General features: G+C 41.7%; 1 protein-coding gene across 1 annotated transcript in view; it reads left to right on the top strand.

The window, feature by feature from the left end:
• Window positions 1-18,900, top strand: part of LOC128257281 (serine-rich adhesin for platelets) — a 122,039-nt gene extending 103,139 nt beyond the window's left edge. Inside the window, 5 exon segments of the mRNA XM_052988234.1 lie at window positions 10,215-12,205; window positions 12,207-13,238; window positions 13,655-14,050; window positions 16,092-16,319; window positions 18,405-18,900. Of these exon segments, the coding sequence (XP_052844194.1) occupies window positions 10,215-12,205; window positions 12,207-13,238; window positions 13,655-14,050; window positions 16,092-16,319; window positions 18,405-18,536 (3,779 nt within the window). The 3' untranslated portion in view covers window positions 18,537-18,900.
• The last annotated feature ends 474 nt before the right edge of the window (window positions 18,901-19,374 follow it).

Here is a 19,374-nt window from a genome sequence, read left to right on the forward strand (position 1 = left end):
ATTGACTAAAGCATTGGACATTATTTGGTGGGCTTTAAAAATACTTTGCACCCATTTATGTGATTTTTATGGGGTAGAGAATTGATTACGGTTTGGAATTCGCTTGAAAGTGATTTCAATGCCATTCGTTTTATTGTGATTTTTCCGCCCAGCAGCCACAATGGGTTAAGCGGACTTCTGGCCATTTTCGTTGGCCATGCGGCGAGTCGAGCACGTAGACAGGTGCTTTTGGCATGGGCCACATGGCTCATATCCTGGCAGCGATTTCACTTTCGCTTCGTGTGCGTTGCGCTGCGTCCTGGCATTCTGGCGTCCTTGGCTCGCTCACGTCGTCGGGGCCATTTAAGCCTTAAGCAGGCCACTTAGTGGTGCGGACATAAATCTGTGCACCAAATCCGAGCAATTAAATGCATCGTAATTTAGCCCGGTCTCCATTCTCCGAGCTCCAAGCTCCCCGAAACCTCTTTACTGTGCAATTAAGTAGAAGTGCGCAGACCGATTTCCCGGCCACGCCTCCTGCCCACACTCACACACTCACAGACACACACACGCACACGTGTAATAATCTGTGCCGTGAGCTTTCGCCATTTTGTTTCGCATTGCCACGCTCCACAATTTCTTATTAATTGACGCGAATTTATGTATTTGCCACGCGTTATTGCTGCCCCCGAAGAAATTAAAAAATATAAACAAAACGCGTTTGTTTTTGGGGAAAGGGAAAGGGAGGTGAAACCGGAAAGAGCAGGAGCACCAGCCACATAAAGCACACAAAGCGTATCGGGTGAGGAATGGGCATCCAGTGGCGAGATGAGGCGGAGACAAACAACAAACGCATTTTTATGGCACTTGGCATTAGGGCTGGCAACAGGAAGTGGGTGGCCATTGGGAGTGGGCGTGGTTGAGGGGAGTGGGGGGAGGATGGGCCACCACCCCGGGCGTTTTGTAATAATTTGTGTGCTTTTTATTTGTACTTTGATATCCGAGCAAGAATCAACGAGCTTTAATACTCTTAAGAAAACGGAAGTAATAAAAGCGGAAGCTTAAAAAAAAATATATATATAGTTAGATTTGAATGGTCCCTGTGAGAGGATTAGAAATGAATGCCTTACATAAGTGCCCAAACTCCCATAGAAAATATCATTAATGTTTAATTTTAAATAGTCGAGGCTTTGAGAGTTGTTTACGGTTTTTGTTTACATAGGCTAAGCTATTTAGGATCTACTTATGTGGGGATTGTACAATTTTGTTTTAACAATTTAATTCAAAATTAACTCACAAATTATTTTTTTAAATATTTTTTAATAATTTAAGTCCTAGTAAAAACTAAAGCATATAAATAATTACATTTCGTTGAAACCGTTACTAAATAAACGCCGTTCTTTTTAAGGAAAGAATAATCTTTACACAATAAATGCAGATTTTCAGCATAAGATCACTTTTAATAAATTCAATTTTTCGCAAGAAATCTAGCCCATAATCCAACACCTTTAAATAGGGCATCTCCGGTTCGCCCGTTTTCCAAATTCTTTTGGTTTGCCCACCCACTTTGCTTTCGCCGTAATGTTAAGTTAACGTTGGCCGCTTGTTGTTGGCCGTTGTTATGGCCCCGTTCGGATGTTGGCTATTAGAGGACCATTAAATAATTGCTGGCAATTCCAGAACAACACAGAAGGCAACAACATTTTTGTGCTTAGCTCTGTTCTGTTCTGCTCTGGTTTCTTTTTATTAAAGGCATCTAATTGCAGGCAATTTGTGGGGCTGAGATGGTCAAAGTGGTTGCGAAACTTTAAAAAGCAACATCAACTCTCGTTTAATAAACAGAAACCGAGGGGTTGGGCGAATGTAGAGTAAAGAACGGCAATAAGCGTATTAACAAGGCCCGCACACACACCGACATAATCGTAATAAAGTTAGCAGACAACGGACAAAACCGCACACGTGGCCCTCCATATAGACGGGCCGACTGACAGGGATTTGTGAACCAGTAACCAAGGACTGGGAACTGGGGACTGGCGACACACAATAGCACACCATAGTGGCAAATCCCATGGCCGAAAAGCCCGACCAAAAACCAAAAACCAAACCCCAATGGGATGGCTACTGCACGGGGTAGGGAAAATTGTAACCGCAAAACAGTGCAAAAACCGTACAACAAAATGCAGTTGCACCAACTGCAAAACTCTCAAACTGCCATCGCAGTTGCGAAACTTGTCTGCTGTGTTTTGGCCAAAGCTGTGAAATTAATTAAATAATATTTATTTGTTGTAAGAATTTATTATGGGATGTACATATGTACCATGCTCGACTAGGTGTGAAACTTTTGCCTTACCGTTTTGGCGCAGACAAAGTCCAACACTTGAATACAAACTCCGAAAACTTAACTTAACTTAATTGTTAACTGTTGGAGGACGAGTTAGAAAGGAGGAGGTATTCGGCAGTTGTTGCTGTTGTTGCACCACAAATTGCAAATGAACACGAAACTGGAAAAAAAGTTACCCATGGCGTATACGTAACATTTAACCCTTGCTCCAATAAATAGTGCTTGGAATTTAATCGGGTAAAGTGAACTGAACTAAGCTTTGCCCTCCCCTTTTAATTGATCTGATTTACAAATTGTGCAGGGCGGAACTATTTTGTGCATTAGAAATTCACAATTACTAAGCTTTTATTGGGTATAAAACTCTGTTTTTATTTTCGGAAACCTTGCCCATAATGATAAAACCTCGTCAATTAGTTTTTTAATTAAAATAATATTATTGACACTTAACAACAGATGGTTAGATGCCAAACTAATTCCCTCTTTAAATTAAAACCATGGCCTCAGCTTCAAAATAAAGTCTGTGGGCCGTTTAAAGATCTTCAACTGGAATCGTCAGCACTCTAATTCCCCGCTCTTGCGGTTTTTACCATAGAGCCCCTGGCTTTGCAATATTTAGTAATCTGCATGTTGTTTGGATTGCCATCTCACATTTCTTTCATTCAAGCTTAAATTTCCGGCTTGAATTTCCCCCTGCAAACTGCTCGCCGTTAAAACTTGCTACCTTAAAGTGCGTAATGAAGCTCTCTACTTGAGTGATTCAAGTTTCCTGGTTGCCAAAATGTTTTATTCTCCTTTATTTCCTCGAAATTCAGCTTGCATTTTGCACTTTCACCGAGCGCTCACCATCCTGCACCTCCTGTTTCGGAGTTTCCTTTTGTTTTGCCGTTGCCTTTTTTTTTTTAGCAAAAATTATCGTAAAAGAATTTTACCTGAGCTACGTGACTGCTGAACTTAATATCCGTTTGTCATAAGCGTTTCTAATGCTCACACAGCGGCACACACGTATACACCAATGTCCAAATATACGTATGTATATCCTTGGCTGCACTTAGCCGGGCTAACACACACACACCCACTTCTTTCACGGGGGCACGTACAAATGCCTGCCAGAATCGCTGACGGGAAAGGGGAGTTCAAAGGAGGAGGGGATAGGTAGGATTAGGATGGTACGGATCCCAGGGGACTTCAGATACGATCTACAGACAGGAACTGTAAACTTTCTATGCGCTCGGGCAAAACAAAAGCCAGCGACATTTTCAGCTAAATTAAGTATTTTTAGTATTTTTAGAACTTGTCTGCCAGTTTTATACTGGCTCTGTTGTGCGTTACTCCAGAGAAAAACAAAATAAATTCTCAATAAATTTTAGCTCTTAAAAATAATTTTAGAAAGAGAACGTTTTGAGACACTAATTTCTGACGTTGTTGCCATTTAACAATTTAATTCAAGTAATTTATTCATTTGAAATATGAGTAAATATTCCTTAAGGTTTTTTTAATGCTTAAACAAAAACAGGATACCTAATATTTGAAAAATGTTCTAAATTATTCTAAGAAATTTAGTAAGATTTTTTATTTTATATATTTTTATATAATTTATAATTTAATTTATATAATTTAAAATTATTGTTTACCTTGTCTATATAATGAAGTGATCAATATAAACTCTTTAGTTAAATAATTTTAAATAGTTTTATGAAAATACTAGAAATTTTATAAAAATATGTAGTTAAAAAGCATTTCATCACAAACTTGAAATGTTTGAAACGAATATTGCTATTTCTTACGAGAGTTTAATGCCAAGGAGACCGCAAAAAAATTTTCTTTAAAAGAATGCCAATATTTTGCTCTGTGTGAAGCACTCGATTTCTTCTAATTTTTTCGTAGTTCGCTGTTTTTTTTTCTGCCAATGCATGCGAAAACTTCGCAAGTAGATTTTTGAAAGGTTTCTGGATGCGGAGCGGCGGTTTAATTGCATTTCGCCGCGCTGCCACGCCATCGTCCTGCTAACCCGACTCTCCAGCTCCTGTTTTCAGAAGGTTCCTTTAAATAATGCAGCGCATTGTCTGAACTGCAGGTGGATCCGCCAGGGCCACGCCCCTAAAATGTTGGCCATAAAAGGCTACTCCTCCCAACAACTCTTGCTCCTACATAGATATATAGTATATATATATATATATATATATATTCTCTCGCGCTTTGCTCAATTTTTATGACATAAAAGCGCCAAGACTGCCATTAAAGAAAAGTGTAGCACGCTTCTTGGCGCTGGAATAGCCACGGAGATTTTTTCAGAACATCTCGTGCTGTTAGGAATTTTCCAACACATTTGGCAAGCGAATGGGGCTGAGGCGTAGCTGGGGAATCGGTTTGTTTTGGCCAACTCCACTGGCCCTTTTGCCAGAGCCATTTTCATTTCCATTTTCGTTTTCATTTTGCCCTCGCTGCTTGCTGTTGTCCTTGTGCAAATAATTTCACTGATAAAGGATTTTCAACGCATCTTATGCTCGCTGTTTGCACTTTCGCAATATGTTTGCCGGCAGTTTGTTTTTGCTCACCGCCCAAGAAATATATATTATATGCTTTGCCTGCCGGCACACTTGCATTAAAATTAATAGCTCTCAAATTCTTTATTGTCAGTCCTTAATAAAATGTTATATATCTGGAATTAAATTTTATTATGCTTGTTTTTTAACATATAATAAGAATGTTTTAACACCATTTTGCTTATTGCGCTTTGCAGTTGTCTTTAATATAAAGTTAAGGGCTTTACTTAAATTAAAAGTTAAATAGACAACATTAGACTTTTATTTAATAACATATTTTAACAAGGCATACAAGTTTTTTAATTTATTTAACTTTCTGTTAGGAAAAAAATTTAATTAAAAAACATTTTAATTAGTTTTAAAAGTCTCTCATTTCGACCTGAAGATATTTCAGTAATTAGAGACACATTTATTCACTGCTATTCTTTTGATGTCTATTGTATTTGACTGAGAAGAAGTCGCCGGATGCGCCTGTAAGTAGTTTACGCGCATTTAAAAAGACGGTGCACTGGCAACATAAGCAGCAGGAGTCTGAGTTGCAAACTGCCGAAACAAAGGAGCCGAGGGATGGGTGCAAGGATTCGAAGCCAGGACAAGGAAATGAATGTTTCGCAGGCCGGAGAAACGTGCAACTGCAACAACAACAGCAGCAGCAGCAGTAAATGTTGCTGCTGCCTCTACCTTAAGCTGGACTTTGTTTTTTTTTTGTTGCAGCTGCAATTGTTGCTGTTGCTGTTGCTACTGTGCAATGGGCATTGTTTGCTCGTTTCACAGCCAAAATGAAACTCAAATCAACTCGTGCATTTCTAATGCGAATTTATATGTTTTAACCCGACGCTGCCTCCATCAAAATAGCAACTGCTTTCTGACATGTCCGGCTAGTAAAATTTGTGCCCTTATTGAAATGAGCCAAAATGTACACAATGTTTGCTCTGGACCCAATAATGTTGCAGCTGTAAAAGGGCGAAAGTGCACTAGAAAAAAATGTCTGTTCATTTTCTATTCAAAATTAGTCGTTTTTATAAACTGAAAAATAAATATTTTAAGTAGCTTTAAATAAATAAAATGGTCGAAGAATATGCAAACAAATATTTTTTAAAAATGTGCATTTAAAGCACAAAAAATAATTGTAAAAGTGAGTAGTTAGTAAGTAGTAGTCTTTTTTTTCTGAAATTCTGCATCATTTGTACAGACATATTTGGAAACATCAATTGCAGCATCATCAAGTTTTTGCGACATTCTTTGCTCTGTATGGCGATTGGGGAATAGAATCGCAATTCCAATCGGAATCCGTGTACGTTTACGTATCTCAATCCCTGCTCAGCCACTATAATTTCTTTCTTTCAGCTTTTTCCCTCTTTTCCCTATTTTCCGGACCCTCTGAGTTTCAGAGTTTCCTCGGCAGATTGCCAGACTCCCTTGGAGTCTCGAATCTGGAATCTCGAGTCTCTAGTCTCGAGTCAGTTTGTCAGCTTGTCAGCACATTGGAGGAGGGGTGGCCGGGAAAATGGGAAAAGCGGAGCTACGCTCACATCGCCTCGGCCATGGCTTGCTTTTGTTACTCATTTATTTTGATTTGTTTACCATTGCGATTTATATTTCTTCGTCTCGCTCAGCAGAATGGCTCAAAGGAGGGACTGCCAGCGTGCAGAGCAATAAAATTAAGCTCGGATTTATTGACCCATTTCAGTTTGACTTGCTGCCATTTCCCTTAACCCCTCTCTTTCGGCACTCTTTGTTATGCATGGCAACTAAATTAAAATGTTTTTACTAATCCCGACAAGTTACTCTTTTAATTACTTTTTCTCCTCAAACGAACAAAGCCGCATGGGGCAAAAGGATTCAACTCCTCCAATTTGCCATCTCACAATCTCACAATCTCGCAATCTCCCGATTTCCCATTTTCACTTTGCTTACATTTTCCCTGCTTCGATTTTTGTTTAATTTGCCAACTAACCGAAAAAGTCAGTAACCTATTCTGCACAATATTGATCCAATTTAAGTGTGCATTTCAAAGTTAACAATATTTTTAGCCACTTGGCTTGGCTAATTGAATTCTGTAACAAAATTCAGCTCTAATAAAAATGTTTGCTTTGTCTTAGCTATTTTTGCTTACTTGTTTTTTTTTTTTTTTTGTATTTTCCCAAGAGGTACCTAGACCAAAGGCAATTAAATAAATGAAGGCTTTTGTATGCGCTTGGCTTGTCAAATTTGGGATTTATTTGTTGCTCCCTTTGTGGCCCTTTGTCGAGAGTGTATTACAAGCAGCCGAGCATCGCATCCAACTACAAAAGGCGTTAATTAAATATTTTCGCTCAAAGACAAGGCGGCAACCAATTACAATAGTCGGCAACTGCGCGACTTCCCAGCGACAATGGCAGTGTAATTCTCAACAAAAATCTCATTAAGTGGCAGCGCAAAAAGAACAGCAGCCGAATCACAGGCAGAAAAATATATCATTCAAAAAGTGCAGTAGTAGGTTAACGCGGAAAATTTATATAATAATAAATTTAAAAATACAAATTGCTTGCAAATATTTTGTACAAAAACTACAATTTAAGACCAGTTTAGAGAGCCACAAAATTATTAGATTTGTGTACTAAGTTTGATTTTATTTAAGCGAGAGTTTACAAATATAAAATACGTACACCATATACTAAAAAAAATAATCAAAAAAATAATTAAAATAAATTTACAAGTAAAAACTTCAAAGCTTAAGAGTAAGAGAATATTAAAGAAAAGAACTTTAAATTATATATATATTTAAAAAATTAAAAAAATAGATCACATAACTGTCAAAATAATCAAGCACTTTACAACTTTAAGTGCTCACATTTTTCCCAGTGTACAAAAGGTTTGAAGAGAGCTAGCAGACAAGTGTTAGATGAAAAGCGAGCTACCTTTCGCCACTCGAGCTGTATCCATCGGATCCAGATCCACTGCTCCCCATTTTTGCCGTTTTGCAAGGCAAACTATTTCGAACGGCGGCTAATGCGATTAGCAAATCGAAGGGTTGTCGATTGAAATTCAAGTGGCTGTCGCAATTAATTACTTTCATTGTTCGCTCCAGCTCGCTCCCTCTGCTCGCGGCTCGTTTAAGCTGAGCTGCTTGTGTCGTGTTGTTAGGTGTTTATTCGATCCGCTTTCGGGTTCAGAGTGCACCGACTCAGCTCCTTGAATCTCCATGCCGATGACACTCATTAACATAAAACGCAAAGGTGGCCGCAACCCATAAAGCCAGCTCACTTTTCGCACTCATTAAAACGGCGTTGGCTTTTGTATACTGTATTTTGTATTTTGTGTGTGGGTCACTGTCCGGATGTCTTATCATTTTTGGAAGAGGGATGGTTTGAAGGGGGGGATATAAAAGTGAAATGCGAGGGTTATCAACCCATTTTAGGGCTGACGTCAGCAGCGGCACTCAAATTTCGGCTGCGACAAGTAAACCCTTTTTCGCAGCCTCAAAACATTTAAATGTAATCTATTATCTTAATTCCAACACAAATTGTTTGGAGCCAGCCACGTCCGCGTCTTGGTCGCGTCGCCATTCAGCAATCGTCCTTGTGCGGGCTCTTAACCCGGCTAACGAAAATAAAAGCCCATTTACAAGCCCACTGGCAGTCACAGTCACAGTCAAGGACTTGAGCCTTGAGCCGCCTGGCAATTCAAATGCCACAGGACACTCAGGACACTCAGGACACACAGGACACACAGAGAGCAAGGACAGCTGGAAAAGCGCTGAAAAGCAAAGCTTATCGGCCGCAACGTAAATCACCCAATTTACCATAAATAAAGATACGTACATATTGTCAGCCGTTTGGGGGCTGGTGGTGGGTTGGCTTTTCGGTGGTTTTTGGATGGTATTTGGCTGCTTTTGGGTGGTGCAACCGCAAGCGTGGCCACCGTCGAAAACCGAAAACCAAAAGAGCCGAAACAAAACACCTTATCGCGAACAGGCACATCTTTAAGTGGCTGTCAACGGAAGTGGGGAAAGATTGAGGGGGTGGCACCACTAAGTGGGGACTGGGGGTGGGGGTGGATGATAGTGGGGCTAGAGTGGGTGGGGCAACGGTTTTGTGGGGCAACTACACCATTTGGCCAAACATAAATCTGCATGAACTGAACCGAGTGAACGAGTGAATGTGCTGCCAGGAAGATAAATAAATAGCCATTGAGTCGATGAGGGGGATTACCCCGAATTACAAGCAATAATAGCTTAAACACTGTATAAATAAACACAAATAACAATAAGGTTAAGACCTCAAGAAGTTAACAATACCTTCGGAGTTCTGAAGCTGGAAATTTGTAGCCATAAAAAGCTTCAAAATAAAAACCTTACTTTGTTATTGCTTTAAATTGTAAATTTGAGAATATCCTCTGACTAAAAGTATTTTAAAAATCTTCAGAATTTTAGACTTGGTATTTAGAGTAAAGTGCAGATACTATTAAGCATTTGAAAAAAAAAATAAATTATAATATTAATAATAAAAATACACAAACAACAATAAGATTACGTTCTCAAGAATTTCGAAATCCCTTCGGAGCTCTGAAGTTAAAAATTTGCAGGAATAAAAAACTTAAAATACCAACGTTGGGAGTAAGTTTACTCACAATAAATAATTTACTTATTTTAAATCCTTAAAACAATTATTTTGTAATTTTATTAAATTGTTCATTAAAGAATATTCTCTGACTAATCTCGTTAAAAAAATCTTCAGAATTTTAAACTTGGTACTTAGATTAAAATTCAGTTAATTTGTAAATTTTTACAATTTTAAGCTCGTGTAATAATACAAATTTATTTAACTTAGAGATATTTAAAATTGCATGAGTATGAGTACTAAATAAATGTTTCCAAATAGAAATAATGTACAACAATGTATTTTATTTGTACCATTGACCATTCCGATGGCATGTATGCTATATAACTCACCCACAAAGTTATAATTTCAAAAGTATCTCAGGTAATTAAGTTTTTTGTGTGTTTATCAAAGGAATTTTTAACTTTATTTTAAGGTACTTTTTTAGAACCAATAAAAATCTGGCTATAAGCCTTCCCAAAAGCCATAAACTGTTGCCAACTCCGCTGCACTTGTTGTCTACCGCATTTGATCCAAGTTAAATCCCCTTCGGCTCTTGGCTATTACTCCCATGATCAGGCAGCAGTTAAGGTTGCAAATGTGGGTGTGGGTGTGGGTGGGGGCTGTGGGTGAGGGTGTGGGAGGCCACTCTGTATCTTGGCCGGGGCTTGCCAGTCTTAGATTTACTTTACAAAAGCAACATTTTGCCAGTTGCGACACGCCACTCACCAGTGTCACCATCTAACCGGCTTGCCATCTACTCTTTTGCAGGCACATCAAATGGAGTGGGAGTTGCAGGAGGAGCAACACTACCAGCAACACTATCAGCAGCAGTACCAGCAACACCAGCAACACCAGCAACACCAACAGCAACACCAACAGCAACAGCAACCCAAAAGACAGCAGCAAATCGCGATTATGACGATGATGACGAGCACAACGACAAGGATGAGAGTCACGACAACAAGCCCACAGACTTTACTGAAAGGGAGCGAAAGGATAAGGACAAGGACAAGGACGAGGATGAGGGAACAAGGATCTGGAACTGGGAGAAACTGATGCTGGAGAAGAAGGAGGATGGCGTTGCCAAGCCTGCGGCAAGTCAAAAGCGTGCAGCACAAACGACACAATCGCGAAATCCCATCAGACGGGCGCACAGTGAGCGGCATTTGTCGACCGCGCCCTCTGTTGCCACCGCCCCCTCATCCACCCCCCCTGGCCACGCCCACCCGAGAAACTGCCACTCCATACCAACAACTCCAGGCAGTGGCTGGGTGCCGTCACAGCAGAATGTCATTTTAAATTTTAAGGACACAATGGCGCTGCGCATAAAAAGCAACCGCAGCGACTCGAGAGATTTATTTCAAAGGCGACCGAAGGAGCCGCCACCACCGCCCCCAAAAGGGGGAGTGGCTAGCAAAGGATTAGAGCCGCCTCAGCCGCACGAAATCAATAAGTCGCCCCAGAGGACAGTGGTTCGGGTGGCCCCGTTCAAGCAGCGGGTGGATAGCTTCACCCACGAGGTGCATCGACTGAAGATCTCGCACAGCGAGGAGGAGGTGGAGCTGCGCCGGAGACCCAATCTCTTCCAGATCCCATCGCCCCATGAAGAGGATGCGGCTCCCAAGAAGACCTCTATACTGATTAGTGGCGATGATTGCTACTCCACCATGAATCTGAGTGCGGATGCTGCTCAGCCTTTGTATCAGTCCTCGGTGGTGGTCAATAGCCACTCGGCCACCAGTGTGTGCATCAGTGTGAGCAGTGCCGAGGAGCAGGAACAGGAGCTGAATCAACTAAACACTCTGCGCAGCCAGCAGCTGGGCCCGGGCATAGCCATCATACCCATACGCGGAGGCAGCGAGGTGAACCTGCAGCGGTCGGTGTCCTGCATCTCCTCCACCTCGAGTAGTTCCACCTCGAGCAGCAGCAGCAGCAGTGGCAGGGGCAGGACCTTGATCCGCCTGGACTACGACAGGGAGCGCAAGGGTTCGGCCACCAGTAGTACGCCCATCAATACGCCGCCTGTTATTAGTTCTACCCCAGCCACTCCACCGCCAGAGGAGCTGGTGCCGCACGAGACCGAGCTCTTGAAGATCCTGCGCAATCCCGTGGAGGCAGTGAAACTCAATTTGGTTCCCCATGTCTGTGGCCTAAGGGCGCCCTCGCGGGAAAGCGGTAAAACCAAGAAGGGGGAGGAGGTACTAAGTACTGCCCCCACCAAGGAGCCCAATTTCATAGCCAAACTCCTGAGGGATCCCATGCTGGGCCAGGTGGCCGATGGCCTGGAAACAGAGACGGTGGCGGAGCTCATTGAGAACTCGCTGCAGAGATTGCAGCAAACGCGCCGGGGCATCGACATGAGCGGCACCAAAGACCACGATGACATGAACCGGCTGATCAGCGCCTCGCTGCAGCGCATCCGCCTGGAAAGACAGCCGCATCCGGTGGCGGCCACACCTGGCAGTGCAACCAAAGAGGAGGACCGCCTGTCCAATCGGGGCAGCATCAGTTCCGCCAACAGCTTTGCCTCGGCCCACAACTACGAGCTGTTCGACTTCGACTCCGGAGCAAATGGCAATGAGTCGGATTGCTATCAGAGCTGCTCCAGCGAGTTGACAGCCTCTGGTGTCCTGGAGGAGGACTCTTTAAAGGATCCTGAAACCGAACTAGATCCTGCCACGCGGGCCAAGTTCTATCAACTGCTGGTGGATGCCACTTTGGCCGAGATTGAGCACTCAACGCATCAGGATTTGGGCACCTGACGCGGAACACCACTACGAATCGATTAGGCACAGTGGGGATCCCATTTACGAGGAGATCCACGAGGTGCCCCCGCCTCTGCCACTCTCTGCTCCGCCGCTGAACGATGCCGAGCTTGAGAAGAAGGCGGCCCGTTCCATCTTCGAAGGAGCCTCCAAATATGATATACTCTCCTATTTGGTGGACGCCAAGGAGCGTGGTTTGGCCCGCGAAGAGAGCTTTGATTATGGCAACAATCCTAAGATAATAGAAGAGGAAGCTGCCGATACTCTAAGTGATTTGGACAAGCGACAGGCGGAGGAGCGGGAACGGGAGCGGGATAGTGGACAGAGCAGCATGAGTTCCCTGTCGCCGCCACCACATAATTTCATATGCGGCGGAGGAGGAGGAGGAGGAAAGTCCTCTGGCAGCGATGTGGAACGCCAGGACTCGGGCGTGGGCTCGGAAACTAGTAAAATCTCCCGTAGCAAGTACCAGGCCACGCCCACCGTACTCCATCTGTGCGAGGATTGCGATGGAGCCGTGGAAATGCAGGTGGGCGATGGCGGAGTGCTCTATGCCCCATTAGTTTGCCGCAAGTGCGGCAAGAAGCGAGTGGAACGCAAGGAGATCATCACCGAGATCGTGGAGACGGAGGAGAAGTACGGCAGGGATCTGCAGATCATACTGGAGGAGTTCTGCCACCCCATGCTGGTGGCCGGCCTGCTCACCCAGGAGCAGCTCTCCGCGATCTTCCTCAACACGGAAGATCTGCTCGAGAACAACCAGACGCTGGCCGAGCGCATGCGCGACGCCCTGGACATGTCGCTGGAGCAGGGCGACGACGACCTGCTCACCGTGAACATCGGGCGCATCTTCCTCGACTTCACCCAGATGCTGCACGCCTTCGAGAGCTACTGCGTCCGCCAGGCGGGCGCCAGTCTGCTGCTGGCCAACCTCGAGAAGGAGAAGGAGCTGCTGCGCATCTTCCTCAAGGTCTCCCAGATGGAGAACGCCGTTCTGCGGCGCATGAACCTCAACTCCTTTTTGATGGTGAGTGTTTAACCAAGTATTTCTTACTTAATTTAAGATATTTTTGCTATATATAAAGGCAATAGATTATAAAATAGGTAATTTTTGTTTAAAAATAATAATAATAAACAAAAATTACCTATTTTAAACTTAATAATAACCATGCAGCTTTGGCATTTTCCGGGAAAAATTAAGTTTAAACCTAAGCCGTATTAAACTTAAAAATATTGCATTAAAAACAAAACGGTCTACTTATATATTTCGCATAAATTAAACATTTTATGATTAAATCATGTTTTATTTTAAACAATATGCATTGTACTTAATATTAAGAATTTATATTGTGAGATATAAAATATTGAATTAATAGTTATGTAACATTCCAATTATTTATCAGTTTGTGCTAATCCTTATACTATTATTCTAATTTCTAATAGGTTCCTGTTCAGCGAGTGACAAAATACCCTCTCCTCCTGGCCCGTCTTTACAAGGTCACACCCACCCAAGTTGATGGGCGCGATCTGCTGAAGCAGGCCCAGGAGAAGATCGAGCTGCACCTGAACCACATCAACCAGGAGGCCAAGGATGTGCCCACCAAGCTGTGGCGCCGCATCAGCTCCTCCAGCCCGAATCGACGTGCCTCCTGCGAGATCGACATGATCAACATCAAGCTGCGCAAAATGGCCATCGATGTCCTGGAGTGGAACCACGACGAGGTGCGGTTCGCCATGGAGGGACGACTGCTCTACACACAGCCCACGGACAGCAATTGGAAGAAGGCCCGCACCATCAAGTTGACTCCCGTCAACGCCTTGTTGGTTACGAATGGCAAGGTAAGAACTCAGTCTAAAACTCATATCAATTTTTTTTTTGCTATGCCTAAAAATGTTTTCTGTAAGCTATAGTTCTAGTCTTTAAAATTTTATAACTTCCATGTACGTAAACAAACTTTTTTTAACAAAAGAAAACGTAAATCGAAAAAGATTGCTTTCCTTACAGATTTTAGAAAAAATGTTGCAGATAAATCGAGAGATAAAGAAACAAATTGAATAAGAATCATATTTGTTTGTAAAAACTGTAATAGAGGTTTATGATTTTCAATTAATAATATAAGACAATTTTTTTAAAATTTAAACAAAATTTAATATTATGCTTATATTAGTTTAATAACATTTTTGCATATGTAACCTTATCTTAAGACAAAACTTCTTAAGCAACATACTTAAGGTCTCTATTATTTTTACAAAATATATAGGAAGTTTTAGAATAAGAAGGTCTAACTCTTGAACAAATTTAACTATTAGGCTTTTCGTAATTTTTTTCTTACAAGGAATTGCAAAAATTGGTTGCTTGGTCTGACTTTTCCATGCCCAATCCTTTTCTGTAACTCGGCTGAGCACCTCTTGTAGTAGTTCACTCTACTCCTGCTCCTTTACCTCCTCTTCGTCCTCCTGACTGGCCACATTCGACAGGCTTCAGCAGACGTTTGGGCGTTTGACACGGGCCAAGATGGCAAAAGGCGATTGCGATGGCGATGGCGATGGCAATGGCGATGCCAAGGCAATTAGCGAGCGACGCCATCCAGCTGCCTCCGTGCGGCGGAGCTGTCCGGAGCTGTCTCGGATTTTCCGGCTGCCATGGCAACACTTTTCCGTGCGATAAAAGATTTCAACAAATCAGAGCCGAGAGCCCATTGAACCGGCACCGAATCGAGCACAGAACTAGTAGCCCTTTCGTTCTGGCTTTTTCTCCTAATGAAAAGTGCTTATCCCAGCAACTATCTGGGGCCCAAAAAACAAAACCGTTTTCAGCTTTCCTGGGGGGAGAGCGGCAGAGGAAAGTGGCATCCTGCCAGGAGTTTTGGGATCGAGGGCGTAATCGGCATACGGACGCAGTGCGTATGTCACATGTTTTGTTTGGTGTTTTTCCTTTTTTCTTTTCTGCTCCGATCGGGGTTTTCGTTTTTTCCAGACAAAAGCACAGGCACCCTGCTCTAAATTTTATACCCGGCCTCGACCGCCGACAATTGCTCAATTCAAGAACGGTCACCATCTAGTTCGTTGCCGGCTCTCTTTTTTCTGGTGGTTCTGTGGCTCCAGTTGCTCCTTCGTGCCGCTTCCTGTGGCAGTTTCTCGGTCTGACAAGCTTTGTGCGTTTGTTAGAGCCTTAGCTAGGATAGGCCAAGCCACACTGGGGGAAAAGTCAGGAATTTAATAACAAAATTGTGTGTTTAAGAAGGGCCAGTTCTTTAAATGTTCCATTTAAAAATATGATAAAAGATTACGGTAGCTAAAGACCACTTCAACTTTTTTAAAACATAAATCTACATAAATTGGCTTAGGCTTCCCATTATTATAAATCCAGCCTTTGTTTATTTACAACTTGTTATTTTTTAGACGTTATTATGTAAGAAATTTAAGTCTTGGGCAAAAACATACTATTTAATACAATTTAATTTAAAACATATTTTCATTAGAATTAAATAATAGATATATATTAAGTAGTCAAAACATTTATTTTTCATAGCTGCTTAATTTATAGTTATTTAACGAAGTAAGCAGATATTGTTATAACTATTTCAAATCATCAACTTCTTCATTCCGGATAATTAAAAAGAAAAGAGTTACCAGTAAATTATTTAAGATATTTTAAAGATAGAACATATTATTGGGCCTAACTTTTGTTAATATTAGATATCACATACTTTTTCTCTGTGTTTTTCCTGCACCTTCCCTCTTAGTTTTAATTTTGTTTAGTTTCGTTTTACACTATTTTCAATTTTTCTTATTCTGTTATTTATTTTTTCACCAACCGACATCGCCATCGACGACAACTAAAACTAAACCTGAAACAACGACAACCGTACAACAACAGCCAAGTGCCAATTACAGGGCAGAGAAGGCCATGTCGGAAAAACTGAATTTCCCGAAGCACACGGGCATCCGCGAGGCCTCGCTGCTTTTGGTGAAGGAGAAGTGCGGACGGTACACGCTGATCCGGGAGCCGCTCTATCTGGACAGATGTGTCGTGTGCAGCGAAGCGGATTGGGATGATTATTTCGAAGTGCAGGAAATTTCATCGAAGGACACATTCATATTCAAAGTGAGTACGAGAGAGTATCGGTATCGGTACGGGTCCGGGTAAGGGTATCGACGGCAGGTCCTTTGTTTTCCACTCCAACTGGCCAAGCCAATTCAGTAGTCCGAAGTCCGCAGTCCGTAGTTCTGTTCCCGTTGAGTTGGCTTTTGAATTAGTGAGCGTCCGCCTTTTGACTGCACAACGCAGACCAGTGTTTGGGCTTCGTTAGTTTGCAGCTTAGTGTGGGCATGGCTTTTGGTAGGAACGGGTTGGCAATGATAGTTTCTGGCTTTTTTTCTGGCCGAGAATTGCGGTAAATAGAGCAGCGCAACAGGAGAGTTAACCAACCTCGAAATGGCGTATTTCAACAACATATGGAAAACATTTAAGAAATGACGGAATATTATTAAAATAGTTATAGGGTTTGGATAAGATAGAAAAAAGTTAGATTGTTTTATAATTTACAAAGGTGCCTAAAAGTATGCTACGAGAATTAGGATTAATCCCAACACACTTCAGGTGTAACAATGTAGTTTGTGATACATACTTTTAGACAGCTTTATAAGGATTTTGATAATTATATGTTTTATTTATTTATTTAATTTATTTATTTGTTAAACAATTATATAAATTACGCAAATGACAATGCAATATATTCAAATTTAAAATTTTCCAAATGCAAAAGCAATACAGGAACATCCAGATGAATCAGCTTAAAGTGCTTCCAGCGCAGTCACCTAGGAATGTAATAAAAGTCACCCTTGGATAGCTCCTTCATTCACACTCGCATGCTCATAACCTTTTGTTGGGGAACTGCTGGGAAATTCCTTGAGCAAGGGAACAAGGAAGCTGCAGCACAATGACGAGTTTACCTTTACCCGAGGACGAAAGTAAAGCAATTTTAATAACAGACAGAGCGCAAAAAGCGTATGCAAAAATCCATTCGAAATCTTTGCCCGTCTAATGCTTGTAGCATCATCCGACCAGCCATCCAGATTTTAGTCATGCAAATTTCCATTTTTTTATTTTATTTTTTTTTTTTGCTGTTCAGGGCCGGCTAAGCCATCGCAGGATGGATGGGGAGAGGGTAGTGGCCGGGCCCGCAGGCGGAGATCCAGATCCTTTCAGACGCGCTCAGGCAGCGCACGTAGAGCGGCTGCCAAAATGAATGACATTTATTGAAATACGTTATATAAAGAATGAAAGAAAAACGCACGGGAGCGCAACAAAATGGCTGCGTGAGCTCCGCGGCGGGAAAAGGGCGAAAAAGCAGACAGCCAGACTTTGGGACACTGCCAGCCAGACAGAGATTCGGTACAGGCTACAGTTCACAAAATAAACATAATGATATATGCCTTTAAATAATAATTCAATTTATCTATTTAAATATGGTTGTTAATGGTTAAATATTGGGATAAATCATTCTAAAATGCAACAAAGGGATAATAATCAGAGCTAGTTTGCGATAGACAGCTGTCATTTTACCAATGCTTTTAAATACAACATAAATCAATTAATATATTTCGAATTTCCGGCATATTAGTAGTCAACATTTAAACCTTTAAATTGGAAACTGTATGAAAATGTTTTTTATTTATTCCAACAAATTTTAAATATGTTCTTAAAAAAACATTTGTATATAAAGAAAAGTGTTATTAATTTACTTATAAATATTTTAATAAATCTTATTAGGTACATTTTCTTTCACATTCTTAAGGAAATATAATAATTTGTTTGTACTTTCTGCTTGAACTTTTCTGGGGTAAAAGGAATTTCTTAATTAATAATAAAAATTATAAAAGCAATCTGGGTTTAAGTTTTTGACCAGTGTAGGGATAACACTACGTCGTAGGCATTTTGAGGCAGGCGGCGCATAAATTGAAACGTTTAGTTCCGGCCAACTGAACGGCTGACAAGCGCTGGCACACTCGCACACACACCCTCACACACACCCGCACACACTCACGTGCGTATACGCACTCCACGGGTCTTGTCAAAATGACAACAACCTTTCTGGGTGGAAAATTGTGGGAGGGGAGGTCAGGGGCCACGCGGACCAGTCAATCAAATACGTCTAACGGGTTTACACGCCGCTTTATTTATTCGCAGGCGGAGGACGGAGTGCGGACGAAACAATGGTACACACAGCTGCAATATCACGCCCAGGGCATGGGGGCGTGGCGCAAGAGGCGGAACGCCCTGGCCAACATCATGATCAACGGAATGCTGGCGAGGAGTTAGCCTATCCCCATCGCTATCCCTATCTGCAAACCCAATACCCGCAGGACTCCGGATACCGATTAGAAAGGCAAAAAGGACGCAAAACTCAACAATTGGTTATGCATTTAATGTGTATTTATGCGCTATTAACCAACGAGCAATTTCTTTTCGTAATTATAATTTAAGTGATATACAATTGAATCGAGCACGCATAACGCTAGTTAGTGTTTACATAATACCTATATCTATATCTATGCCTATACCTACAACCTACAACCTACAACCTACAACCTATACCTATATATATTATGCATAACCAATACGTACACACGAATACCCTGAATACAATGCAATAAAATACCATACATTAATTAAAAACTTCTAATTGCGCAATAATTGAGGGGCTATTTGTATTTGGTCTTGCGTCATAAATCCTGCCTGTGGCATGTCTATTGAAACTCCATCTGGGCCAATCTGGAGGAGCAGAAGGAGATCATCCTCAATAAATCTCACGTTTTTGTATTATTTTTAAATTTAGCACCAAGATTTATGGAGCAGACGGAAAATTGTATAGGGAATCGAGGCACGCACGTGGCCCAGACTAAGTCCAAAACAATTACAATCTCTGCCGAAAAGTGCTCGGCATAAAACCATAAAGCATGGTAAATATTTTCGGCATTACAACAGGCCATTGAGTACACCGCCGGGTTGATTAAACCATTTTAAATCCCATGAACTCATATTTGGTCAACAACAAAAAAACACTAAAGTGGTAAGGGCTCTCGGGTTTATTATTTGTTTAATCACACAAACAACAGGGCAGATTATTATGGTTAAACACGAAACGGTAATTGTTATG

This window comes from Drosophila gunungcola (genome assembly GCF_025200985.1).
Source record: "Drosophila gunungcola strain Sukarami chromosome 3L unlocalized genomic scaffold, Dgunungcola_SK_2 000002F, whole genome shotgun sequence".
Taxonomy (NCBI): Eukaryota; Metazoa; Arthropoda; class Insecta; order Diptera; family Drosophilidae; genus Drosophila; species Drosophila gunungcola.